Below are 14,156 nucleotides of genomic sequence, written 5' to 3' on the forward strand. Positions count from 1 at the left end.
CCTAGGGTAAGAAATTGGGAGTGGGTTGGGTGGTTCTAGTTCAAGGTCTCTCATGAGGTTGCTGTCAAATTGTCTGCCAGGGCTACCGCTGTCTCAAGGCTCAATGGAGGCTGGAAAGTGCACTTGGCAGATCACTCACTTGGTTGTTGCTAGGCTTTTAGTTCCTTGGTGGCTGTTGCCCAGAGGCCCCAGGACTCTCCATAGGGCTGCTTACAACATAACATCTAGCTTTCCAGAGTGAATAATACAAGAGAGAAAGAAAAAATAAGAGCAAGGATTTCATGGCAAACCTCTTGTATACACTCCTCTAATGACTGAGGCTCTCAGGGGAAGCCCTGTTATTACAATCAGTGTTACCAGGAGTACAGACTAAAACTGAATTGTTGAAAAAAAAATAACGAAATTATTTCTATTATTGTTGACCTTTTATGAAAGGAAAACATTAATTAAAGCCAGGTCAAATAAAAAAAATGCCTCCCTGATCTCTGAATAAGAGATCCTAAAATTATAGGTAATATAGTAGAAAAACTAAGTTCCGAAGAAAATGGGAGAGAATATATGAAAGAAAGTAAAATTCAATTATATTTTGTTAAAAATCACCAGAATCCACAATGATTGAGCTCAACATTACTGTGTGACATTATTCTATAATAACTGATTTGTAAAATTTTCTATTTTGGTTATTCTATTTTTAAAACTATCTAAAATCTTATAGACAGAGACAAGAAATAAGTTTTAAAAAATGATATCCTAAAAAAATATAAAGAGAAAAAACAATGAGTTCCTAAAAAGAAAGATGAAAAGAGGACAGGAAAAAAAGAAGAAGTAATAGTTTATTAGAAATGAAGAGCAATCTCACTCATAAGCGGGAGCTGAAAATGAGAACATGTGGACACAGGGAGGGGAACATCACACAATGGGGCCTATTGGGGAGTGGGAGGCTAGAGGAGGGATAGCATTAGGAGAAATACCTAATGTAGGTGACAGGTTGACGGGTGCAGGAAACCACCATGGCATATGTATACCTATGTAGCAAACCTGCATGTTCTGCACATGTATCCCAGAACTTAAAGTATAACAATAATATATAAGAAATGAAGAGCAATGGAGGTTGTATATAAGTAAAGGGGTTTTCCCCCATTTTTAAGCCAAAAATCATTCAAATGGGGCACTCTGGTGGGTTCTGGAGTTTTTCTGCTTGAAGATATTCATAAAGAAACTAAGAAAATATTTTTACAAAGTATTTCAGATGTTTACCTGCCTAAAGGCGGGCAGCTTGAACAGAAAATTTCTCAACGCCCTTATATTTTATCTTATAATTCTATAATTTCATGGTAATTCAAACCACTTTATACTGTCACTATTCTCTATTTATGTGAACAGGCATCAACTCCTGTATCTTATTTCATTTATAATACAAGAGCTTGAAAAGCACCTTCAGACAGCAATTTGTACATGATCTGATATATTTTTACGGTTTTGTAAGCATGAAAGATTTAAAAGAACTGTACCAAGGGCTGCATTATTTATAAAGGGAAGGTACGAAACAGCATGTTGTAAAAGAAATTAAAACAGAAAAGCAGTAGAATGCTAGTAAAAGTCTCCATTTTTACTGTATTTTCAGACAAAAACCAAATCTAAACTTGGAGATGGTGATGAAGGATCATATGAACTTCCAGCAACCACTAAGAAAATTCCTTTGTTATCATAATGAAAAAGATCACATGATATACCCAAAAACTTTGCTTTATTTTCACGTAGGGACATACTGAGGCCTTGGCAAAGTAAACATCAATTGGTTGGTTTACTATGGCCTAGCCTTTTCCTTATGCTTCCTGTTAACAACAAATTGAGAAACAAATTAAGCAGCAAAAAAGAACTTTAACATTTACTAAAATACTAACCTATGTGTGTCTCCATTTCCTTATCTGTAAAGTAGGGAATAATAATGGAACTTACTGTATGAGGTTGTTGAGAGAATGAAATGAGTTGATCCATTTGAAGGCTCATAAGTGCTTATTTATATTAATTATTACTATAGCAAAGACTTTCTTAACCGATCACTGATAATATATTAACAAAATTAACCAATGTTCTCCACATCCTATGTAAAACATAGTAATTAATACTATGACTAAATTAAACCAATTTAATAAACCAAAGCAAACTAAAGTGTATGTAGATAGAAGGCTCCCATTACACTCATTAGAAAAATCAAGTAGACTTCTTTTTTTATTTGATTTTGAAAAAAGCTTAAGTGTTGTACACAGTGCTTTTGACTGTAGTTCATGCCAGAAAGAAGACACACAATGTCAAGTTCCCAATCTGATACATTAACATCTGACAAATTAATATGCAGTATATGTTTTAAGACTATAATGTTTAAGATACATGTATATATAATTTCCCATAATTTTTAAATTTAACTTTTTGCATTAGCTGATTGTATGCTGATGTACATTATCTAGTATAGAGGAAGATATTAATAACAAAGAAAGCAGAGAATAACCAAGGAAAGAAAATATTTGGCTAAGTTAGCGTGATTAGGTTGCAGAACAAAAGTGCAAACTTTGTAATGCATGTAATACATTTGCAAATAAATAATTTGAATACTTAATAAATAAATTAATATTATCAATAAAGAGAATGCTATTTACTTGGAAATTTTGCTGAATATCTTTGATATTTTTACAAAAATGAATTGTGATATTCTAAAACATTGTTGCTTAAACCAGAGAATACATTTAGATGATTTATATGAAAAAATTCTTTAAAAATAAAGATGCTTTCTGCTTTTAGATCACATTGAAAATTTCTTTAAGTTCTTATTCTACTTGAGTTTTTAAAAAAGCCTTGGACATTGTGCACAGTGCTTCTGATTGTAGTTCATGCCAGAAAGAAGACACAGAATGTCAATTTTCCCAATTGTGGGACTCATCTGATACATTAACATCTGGTAAATTAACATGCATTATATGTTTTAAGATTATCATGTTTAAGGTATATGTACATATAATTTTTAATAATTTTTAATTTTTAATTTAGCTAACATTTTGCATTAGCTAATTAATTACTGATTTCAATTCTGTTTGAAAGAGGGCTTACAAAGTTTTCTTTCTTAAATTGGAGTAAAAAGCATATGAATTTCCTTTATATCATTATTTTCTCCTGCATTCATGTACTTGAATATTTCATAATATGTATGTGTGAATGGGAGACAGGGGAATGGAGACAGTGCTAAAGGAGAGGATTCTATGAACAGTGAAGTTAGCTGAGGGTTTATGATTGGCAAAGAGGGATTTGGGGGTTTTTATGGCTGTAGATCAGAAGACTCAGAGTGCTGAAAGTTTGTATGCTGATGTAGATTATCTAGTACGGAGGAAGACATTAATAACAGAGAAGAGAGAATAACTAAGGGAAGAAAATATTTGGCTAAGTTAGTGTGATTGGGTTGCAGAACAAAAGTGGATTGTGTATTATTTGACTTTGATAGAAGGATACTCTTTGCTTAAACAAGAAATGTAAAAACAAAATTCCCAGAAACCTATCTATCTGTGTCTCTATCTACACACACACACGTTATTTATAAATAACACAATTTTTGGTTTCTATCTCCAGCTCCATCTGGAGCTCCAGCTCTAACTAATTTGAAAACAATTAAAATCTGCAACTGGATGAAATTTGAATTCCTACAAGATTCCAAATAGATCTAGTTTCCATAGTTCTCCACATTTTGGAGTGTCCTTTGTCAGAATTACATATGGATGAACAGAGTTAGAGATAAGTTTGACACATATTATCAGAAGATCTAAGGATATTTGAACTAATCATATTTTCTCATCATAAGTGGTTAAATGGTCAGTATATGTGAAAGCAACTCAGTAGAAACAATTGAATCCTCTTGCTTCCTCTCTACCTATGATTGGCCCAAGCCCTTTCAATGTTTTCTTCTAAATATCTCCAAATCTGTATTTACTTATCTAACTGCACTAGCATGGCTTAGTTCAAGCTCTCATTTTATCTCACTTGGGTGATTGGTGTGGTTTTCTGTGTTCTTGCTTCTAGTGTATCCACTCTTGTGATCTTCTGAAAACATAAATATAATGGCATCATTTGCCTATCTAAAACCATTTTGTGACTCTGTGACATGTAGGCCTCACAGGACAAAACCCAAGACCCCAATATGGCATATATGGCTAACCATGATGTAGGTCTCACTCAGGACAAGCTATATAATTTTCCCAAAGCAATGAAAATTATATATGAAAATGTGGGCCGGGCGCGGTGGCTCATGCCTGTAATCCTAGCACTTTGGGAGGCCAAGGCGGGCGGATCATGAGGTCAGGAGATGGATACCATCCTGGCTAACATGGTGAAACCCCGTCTCCACCAAAAAATACAAAAAATTAGCCGGGCATGGTGGCGGGCGCCTGTAGTCCCAGCTACTCAGGAGGCTGAGGTGGAGCTTGCAGTGAGCCAACATTGAGCCACTGCCCTCCAGCCTGGGCGACTGAGCGAAACTCCGTCTCAAAAGACAAAAAAAAAAAAAAAAAAAAAAAAAAAAAAAAAAAAAAAAAAAAAAAAAAGAAAGAAAACGTGGGGGGTGACATTATTAATAAATTCAGAATTTCAAGGTGGTGACAGAAAATCATTCAACCTAGCATGAGGTTTTCCAAGCACAAAACTCTGTGCTATCAAACATGGTATCATAACCATGAAGCTGGTCTTGATCTCACCACTTACCACATAATCTTTTAAAATTTCCTGACAAGTAGCCTCTGGTGTAGGAATTGCTGACAATCATGTGTCACTTTCATACGTGTTTATACTGCTTATGAAAGTTCTATGTGTCATAACTTAGTATGATTTTAGATCAAATTATATTTGTTTAGGTTACAAATGTTAAAAGAATTTGAAACAATTTTGTATTTGAAGATAGTTAAAATGGTCAAATGGTGTTATTAAAATGTTTTATTACATAGAAAGCATGTAGTGTGAAACTCAGTTTGAAACCCACCCTAATTAAATTGAGAAATTAGAAAAATTTTCTGCCTCTAGCAAGGGATGATGAACCAAATTAGATTTTTATGTTTCTATTGATGTTTTCATCTCTACCATCTCTATCATTACTTATTCTTATATTAGAAGTTTTCCAGAGAGTGTATGGATAAGTTATTACTGTGAAGCATTAAATCAAGTCTAACCAGAAATAATAATTTTGAACATCAAATGGTTAAACAATATGAGATATTATAGGCCCTTTAATAGAAAGACATGTTATAGGAATTGGAAGGACTCATGACATCAAAGAAAACGTATCAAAATGGTGATGATAATGATTGAAGAGTTATAGTAGCATTAATTTTAAAATAGTCTAATTTAGAATCATGAGTAAGTTTGAATTCATGAAATAACACTTTTTTTGGGTAGTATATTAGGTAGACATTCTCCCTGCTTACATATAGCGTGAAGTGCATGGCAAATAAATTTTGCTTTGTGAACAAGTCTAACATAAGAAAAACTGTTTTGTTTCATAGTTTTGAAAAGCAAAAACAAACTAAAAATAGTTTGAAACAAAAATTGAAACAAAAATGTTTAAATTTTATACTTCCTCTAATAAGCCAATGAATGTTATTTTATTTTAGTATCTCTAGTTTGGATTTACGCATCAGAAATCATTTTACTTAAAAATCTTTGGCCCTTTAAAACTTGTTGTTATTGAAGATATTTTTATCTCCTTTTATGATACAAGGCCTTAATAAAGGAACTTGAAAAATTAATAGAAGGAAAATTTAGTTGTCTAAAATATACGTAAAATTAATTTATATAAATAAATTAGTAGGAAGTTAATATACAGGAAAAAACAAAGGTTAAGGCAATTTGGTAGATGGTTATAGTAATTTCAAATAAAAAACTAAAAAGATTCAATAATGCATGCTGAAATCCCCAGCTTCTTACGAGCTGGTATTTTTAATAACTGACTAAGGTGTCCTTGAGGTTCCTAGGAATGCTGGTCCAGTAATGGTCCCATTTTCCAAAGCCTGGAATAATTCCATTATAATACAAGGAGTTTTTCACAGTCTTATCCTGAAAAAAAAAAAAAAAATTCACAGAACTTCTAAGGATAGAATTTTTACCTTAGCAAAATATATAGAAAATATAATTTTTATATAATTTTTTATTTAAGAAACTATTTCAATGTTTATATCTATAAATTATTTCTGTATGAGGCTAATTTTTAAGTTTTAAAAACAAATATATGGAGAAATATGAATATAATTTTATGTTAATAAAGCATGCTTTTTTTCTGAGATCCTTAAACTCTACATGTGGTATTTGGTTTATCTTCCTGTTATTGATACTGAACAGATAACAAGAAATTATTTGCCTTATTTTTATATTTTGCCAAGATAATAAATTCTTTCAATTACTGGACTAGCTTGCATAATCAATTTAATATTTGATGCCTTCTCTTTGGGACTGCCATATGGGTACATCTCTATGGTGCCCCTGCATAGAAGAGGCTTAGACTTCTCTGCAACACTGATGCCAAGGGTAGCTGTGTAACTTGCTTTGGTCGATGCAATGAGAGGAGACACGTGGTGTGCCATTTATATGAAGCAGCCATCAAGCCTTTCCTGCACTGTCTGTCTTTTCTCCCCATTAATGTAATACTCTGCATCCAAGCACGATGCAGTCAACCATCGTGCAAGTGACAAGTGATTGAGAAGTGAATCTTTGTTGTTGAAAGTAACTGAGGTTTTGGCAATCATTTGTACTATTGCAAAATTTAGCTTAATCTGAAGAATTACATTAATATTTTTGAAACATATCTTGTTCTATACTTGATTTTGTTCATATTTACTTTATTTGTAAAAACAGATAATAAAATAAAAGCCATAGGGAGTAAAACACATTTATAAATAAGCAGAAGAAATGAATTTGTATTGATTGCCTACTGTCTCAACCTCATAACCACCCTGAAACATGGGGAGTGTCTGACTGATTTTTAGATGAGGACGCTAAGGCAGTTTTTAATTAAAAAAAACTCTAGCTGACTCCTGGGATAATAATAATTACAATGTCAAATGTATGTATATATAATTAATACATATGTAATATGTAATATATATAAAATTATATTTTAATTTTTGGAACAGAAATATTTTGCAACGAATGCCCCATCAACAACTATGAAATCAATTATATTCATGTTAATATGAATTTAATTGATGGATAATATAGTTAAGCTGAAACTGTATCCAGCCTCATAAAGAATATGGTACCTATTATTAGAGCACAGTTTTGTGTTTATTACTGCTTCTAGTTCAGTAAGCTTACACTGTTGTATGTAGTATGTTAATTTACTTATTATACCACATTTCTCCTTTTGAAGGATTGATACACTATTTTTTGGACTTAACATCCTACCATTGGAGTGTTTTTCCATCCAATTGGTCCAAAGGAGAAAGTTACATATGAAATTTCTTAACTTTTTCCCCATAAAACTTAAGTAATTAAAACAGTACTATTTAAAAACAGAGACAATGACTCTCTGCAGTAAGTGGATACTTAAAAGTGGTAATCCAAATAGTTAAGGATACATTTACATTACTTTTCTGTAAACATTGAAAGTGACAAGCAGTCTTAATATATAGATTTACAATAAAGAGATATATGATATCATACAGATATAGTGGTTTCTTGAAATCTGAACATACGGAACCTATGAAAACAGTGTTAAGTAGCCTGTTGAGTCATACAGCTCAACAGTGTTGTGAAGCCCAGATTTGAATCCGATTGAGTCTTCTTTTCATGTTCCCATAAAATTAAAAGCTCTGACTATAGCATGATCCTGTTTAAGTAAATAGCTCAAAAAGCCCACAAAACTTATAATCTAATAATAATAACTGAAAACAGGAAGAACTGTGTTGACCAAAAGAATAGCAGAATGTCAGAGAAATATATCAATATGGAGAATATAAATCACAGATTCAGAAGCAGACACCAATAGAAGTAACAGGTTTTTTGGAGAATTAATGTCAAACTCATTTATATTTCCATATCTTTTATTTATATTCCTATACTTGTAAAAATGATTGGCAATAACATACAGTAAAAGAAACAATAAAAATAAGAAAGACCAGTAAAGCCAGGTAAAAGGACAGAAGAAAAATAACAATAAAATAAGAACACTAGTTTGACAGAAGTTACTGTACTTTAGCACAAAACATAATTCTGACTTCATAGTCAAATTAAAATGATATTCTGTGAATTTTATACCTCCCATTTCTTAATAAAATTAATCTATTTATTAAAGTTAGACACCATTGATAAGATATAGATAGCATAATAATAGTGTTTCAGGGAAAGTAAACTTATTCAGTGGTTCCAGAATTTACCCTACTATTGAACAAAAAAGTAACATTACTTTTATTTTTCTCAATTAAATTTAATCTACTCCAAAAATTCACTCTCTGGACTTATAGGAAATTGAATGTAGTCACTCTTAGATATCACTAACATTCTATTCACAATAGTGTCAATGTTATGAGCCTGATGTAATTTAAGCCTTTGAGAAGGCTTGCCTGGTTTCTCTGCATGGTCAATGAAATGCTTTGCTTTGAGGCCACTCATCTCTTAACTGCGGGTGGCCATCCTCATAAGATGTCATTGTCTGCAGTCCACCCTCTCCAGGTGCACCACGAAGTAATTTTCTCAGAAGTGTGCTGCCTCAGTGGGTACTATGAGGGAGCTGGCACAGGGCCTCTCTCTTGTAGAACATATGAGATCTCAATTCCTCTTGAAATTTTGTGAGAAGCTCTTGAGATAACCTTCTTTTTCTTCATCTTCCACCAACTACATACACGCTTTCCTATATCCTCTCCTTCCCTGAATTGATTGTAAATATTCTCCCACTAAAGTCCTATTATAAAGACAATGCTTTTGGGAGTCGGAAAATTGGATGTGGTATTCAGTTTATTCTTTTTATGCTTACTAATTTATTTTGTCAGATAAACTTTTTTTAAAAAAAGGTTAAGTCTTAAGGATAGTCAGAGTTAAGTTTTACTGATTTGTTGCTGGTGTTATGTCAGACTTGGAATTATAGCATTTTACTACTTATTCTGTTTACACCAGTAAGTTTTAATTATCGAAGACAGAGAAAATGGAAAAATTAAAAGAAAATTATTCTTCTCCCAAAAATAAGGTGCTAGAAAATGGTCCGAAACATATTAACTTGTCTTATACCACCATCCATTCTCTTTTTTTCTCTCAATGTGGTAAAATATACATAACATAAAACTGACCATTTTCATTCTTTTTAAGTGTGTAGTTCAGTGGTATCAACATTGTGGGGTAACCGTCATCACAGTCTACCTCTAAACTTGTCATAGTTCCAATCTGAAACTCTCTATCCACTAAATAATACTTCCTCATTCTGCTCTCCCCTCAATCACAGATAACCACCATTTTTCCTCCTGTCTCTGTGAATCTGAGAAAGATTTGACTCTTCCAAATACTTCATATAAGTGGAATCGTACATATTTGTCCTTTTGTTTCTGACTTATCTCACTTAGCATAATGTCTTGATGGTTGATCCACGTTAGAGCGTGTATCAGGACCTCAATCACTCAGTTGTATTCAGCTTATTTATTTAGCTAGACAATATAACTATGTTTGTTTGGAAACAAAGTTAAGAAAGGAATTAGAATTAATGAGCTTAGTGAACAGCAAATTAAAGCATATCTTTTGAGAGAGACAGAGAGGGAGAGAAAGAGAAATGGCCTGGGGAGCAGACAGGGAAACTGCAGAAGCTGATATTATAGTACTTGTATTTTTTTCCATTGCACTGGAAAATTAATTTGAACACTTTTCAGCACTTCTTCATTCGTGGTTTACATTGGACACAGAGCTTTTTAGATTTATTGCTTGGTTTGAAAATGGACAAAAACTTTATAACAGCCTCCCTATCCATCCTCTCTTTTCCAAATCTTGTGAAAACCAGCAGGTTTTTCTATTAAAAACCTAGTCATGTGAATCCTGTAAGAAGATGTCATTGTTATAAAACAATATAGTGAGTGGTGAGGACAAAGACTGCCAAGTTAAACACAAAGGGTGAAAAATCTGTCCACATGTTCCCACACCCTTAGATACTTATTCCAGTGTGAATTGCCTGTGAGTTTCTTATGACAAAACTTGGCCCACCAGGCAGTTCATCCTCAGAAGGGCTCAGCTCTCTCCAGAAACTGCATTCATATTTCCCAGATGATTATGGCTTTTATCAAAAGCAGAAGTTGAAGAACAGGAAAGCTCAGCATCAGAAAAGTAGTCCAGCCCTGAGGACGAGTTTCACCTGCAGGCCAGTAATGGTAAGGGCTAGAGAGCAAGGCAGTTGCTGGGTTTGGGTGCTCAAAGATGGGAAAAGGCAGTGCTTATCAGATCACAAATGATTTTCTTATTCTGGAAATAAACAGCGTATTTGCAATCTTAGTTTATGTTTTTTGTCTTTAAAATATATAAGGCAAATGTATCAATAAATGCATAGTACTCAGGACAAAAATAAAGTACTCTAAATGTGTGCATAATATTGGTATAGCTATAGATGTGTCTCTACCTATAGGCCCATAATATATATATATATATTTTAATAGGTATTTGTGAATCCTTCTTATAACTTTCTTGCATATACAGATAAACTTATTGGAAATTTAAAGATTACCCAGCAGATGTAGCCCCCTGCTGCAATGACCAGTCCATGCAGCCCTAACTCTGGAAAGCAGCACTTGTCAACTTCATAATTTTTATTGGCTACATAGGTATCTCGTCCCACCATGAGGATGAGATCAGAAAGCCTTTTTCTTGTTGATGAGCCTACCCTGTGATTGCTGTTTTGTAAACCCACCTGCCTGTTTTGATACTTAAGAAATTACATTGAGTCTCAGGGGCCAAACAGCATTGCCACCCTTTGCTTGGGGTGTACGTGGTGACTTCTAAATTGCAATTTGTGGCTATCAAAATATTTCATTTGTGGCCTGGCTTTGCCTTTTCCATGCTGAATCATGCTATATAAAACCATTTGTCATTTTTTCCTTCATATGTATGTCAGACTTGGTTTTCTAAGTTCAAAATATTCAACCAGACAAACAATAAACCCTAGAGCATTGTCTCCTTACAAGGCCTTTAAGCCTTTTCTTCCACTGGGGCTTAATATCCTGGCTTCTCTCCTCAATATTTGTGGTAATAATGCACTCTCTATTTCATATGAAGTGACTTTCTAACTATCACTGATTAAGCTGTTCTTCCTCAGTGCCCTGATTTATATCCCTGAATTTTTCATCCTCCTACCAGTGATAAACCAAAACAAGCCCTTTGCATATAATGAATTGGCCTATGTACAATGCAGACAGATGTGTTATATCATTAAACACTGTGTTAAATAACTCTTGAATTACAGTTGAACTGAGGAAATACTTACATCCTTATATTAGGAATCATGGAAGTTGTTTGGGGTTTTACATTGAAGGAAGAGTCACAGAACTATATATATTCAAGATAAGACAGACTATTCATAATGCACAACATCAACATTAAGGTTTCTTTCACAAACAGAAAAACAAGGGAATTACAAATTCTCCCCGTAGAATGCAGTTCCTTGATTATATACTGTTACCACTCTACAACTTCCACATCATATATTAAAATCTAAAAAATTCTAAGCTCTGAAAGAAAAAGCTGTACAATAGAAACGTCCACATTTAAGATGGGTTGTGGTATAAAACAAGAAGCAATAAAGCTACAAAAATAAAACACCTCATATATAGTTTGCTCTTAGTAGGCATATCTTAAATGTAGTATTGAATTGCAACACATTTTAATCTGATAGAAAAGTGGTGAATGTGAGAATTTAGAATTATCTGTGTCTGTGTAGAGCTTATATGCCCAAATATCTCTACAAATAATTGAGTGGGTCTGAGATATATGTCTATTCACATACATGAAAGAAAAGAGGGGAAAAAGGATTATCAGAAGTGTTAAGCAAATAGAATCAAAAAAATAAGTTATTTTAAAATAGCCATTGACTATAGGTTTATTCTTAAGATAGTGAAGGAAACTCAGATAATTCAAAGGAAAAACTGTCAGATGAACCCATTATTTTGCCTCATATTCCTAGTTCTTTTCTTTTACAGCACCCTTTAGAGCACATCTCACAATGCTATATATACACTTATTTGGGGATACATAATTTTTGTAATTTTTATGTTCCCCATTAGATAGACCCTGAAAATCTATATAAACAGGAAGTGTTTCATTTTTATTTACTGCTGATTACTTAGCCAGACACAGAGTAGTGCTCAAAAAATACCAGTAAATTGTATGAAAGTTTTTCTTCTTTTTTACATTTCAGGAAATAAGAACTCATCTGTTTTTAAATAAATGTTGTTGTGTATATTTAAGGTTTAACAACATGATGTTATAAAATACATATAGACAATAAAGTGGTTACTATACGGAAGCAAATTAAAATATCTATCATATCACATAGTTACTTTTATTTTTGTGACAAGAGCAGCTAAAGTCCACTATTTAACAAAAATCTCAAGTATCTCCCAATTTTTTTGCCTATAGTCCTCCTGTTATACATTAGCTTTATAGACTTGTTCATTCTACGTATCTGCTACTTTGTGTCCTTGGCCAAATCTCTGTTTGTTATACCCCTAGCCCCACCCATGGACTCTTCTATTTTCTATGTGTTTTGAATTATCCAAGGATTTATTCATTTTCATCATTTAACTCATGTTTACTGAAGGCCTGCCTATGTATCATTTCTGTTTTTTATACTGTACATGCCTCTATAAACAAGATACCTTCTCTTCAAGGAGCCTAAATTCCTAACGTTCAGAGGAAGAGACAAACTGAAGGACAAGTTTGGCCCTGAGACAACGTTCACAAAAAGATGAGAGGAATGAAAAAAAAAGCATCAATTCTCCATTTAAAAGCTATAGATATAGCTTAAGTAATTAATGATGAATATTTCTTTTCATAATATTCTCAATGGGAAGAATAAGCAAATGTAAATTTTATGATAAAAAGATCAACCAATAGTTGGTACAATAAGCAAAACAAAATTTTCACTGTACAGTAATATATTTCATTTCAGTCATGAAGACTAGCCTGAGGCATCAGGTCAATTAATGTAATAACTTGGTACATAGAGACTTAGCCATAACAAGTAAAATTTAATTTAGTGGTCTCATGCTAATCATCAAGGGTTCAGAAGACAGCAACAACATAATTAAAGAAAAGGAAAATAGAATTTATGAGGTTAACTGAAGGAACTACTGCAATATAGCCCAGAAAAGGAAGGCTAAAAGATGTTTAATTTCATTTTTTTCTAACACTTGAAAGAATATAGAAGAGGTATGATATTAGGGCCAAATAACTGGTATGAATGTTAATACAAGTGTGCTAATAAAAAATGTACAACTAGGGAATTTGGGTATTTTATATTTATTGACATTTTTTCCATAATATTATGTGATTTTTGCTCTGGAGTTATGGACAAGAAATAATTAACCATAGGCTATAACATAAATGAATAGAAAGTGCTTTGTTTTCTCTGTGATTATTATTTATTTATTTATTTATTTATTTATTTATTTATTTTACAGAGATGGAGTCTACTCTGTCACCTAGGCTGGAGTGCAGTGGCATGCTCACAGCTCATTACAGTCTTGAATCCTGGTCATGTGATCCTCCTATCTCAGCCTCCCAAGGAGTTAGGACTCTGGGGTGCTCCACCACCTGGTTGTGAGGGTATTTTTGTGGGGTTACTTGAGTTGTGCTTTTGTAGCACAGATTGGAGATGTGCAATAAATCGTGACCATGCTGTCTCTTCTTGAAAAGAAGTATCCATAAATACTTTAAATAGGTTAAAATAAGCCTAATAAACTGCAACAGACACCATTAATCATTTAGTATGCCCACTAAAAATTAGACTACCAATTTTTCTCACTGGACTCCTTTTCCTAAATTCACAAAACCATTTAATGCATGAGAAATTCATAGCTAAATACCAGAGCTGAGTCCATGATTTGTACTTTTATTTCTGCAACCTATTGAATATTTACATTAAAAATTTCTGAATATAGTTTGTA

General features: G+C 33.0%; 1 protein-coding gene across 1 annotated transcript in view; it reads right to left on the reverse strand.

Annotated features, from left to right (window-relative positions):
- Nucleotides 1–5,851: 5,851 nt before the first annotated feature.
- The window catches only part of CNBD1 (cyclic nucleotide binding domain containing 1), a 594,524-nt gene continuing 586,219 nt past the window's right edge, over nucleotides 5,852–14,156 (reverse strand). The window contains exon 13 of the mRNA XM_050801223.1: nucleotides 5,852–6,087. Within this exon, the coding sequence (XP_050657180.1) occupies nucleotides 5,971–6,087 (117 nt within the window). The 3' untranslated portion in view covers nucleotides 5,852–5,970. The remainder of the gene's footprint in view (nucleotides 6,088–14,156) is intronic.

This window comes from Macaca thibetana, chromosome 8 (genome assembly GCF_024542745.1).
Source record: "Macaca thibetana thibetana isolate TM-01 chromosome 8, ASM2454274v1, whole genome shotgun sequence".
Lineage (NCBI taxonomy): Eukaryota > Metazoa > Chordata > Mammalia > Primates > Cercopithecidae > Macaca > Macaca thibetana.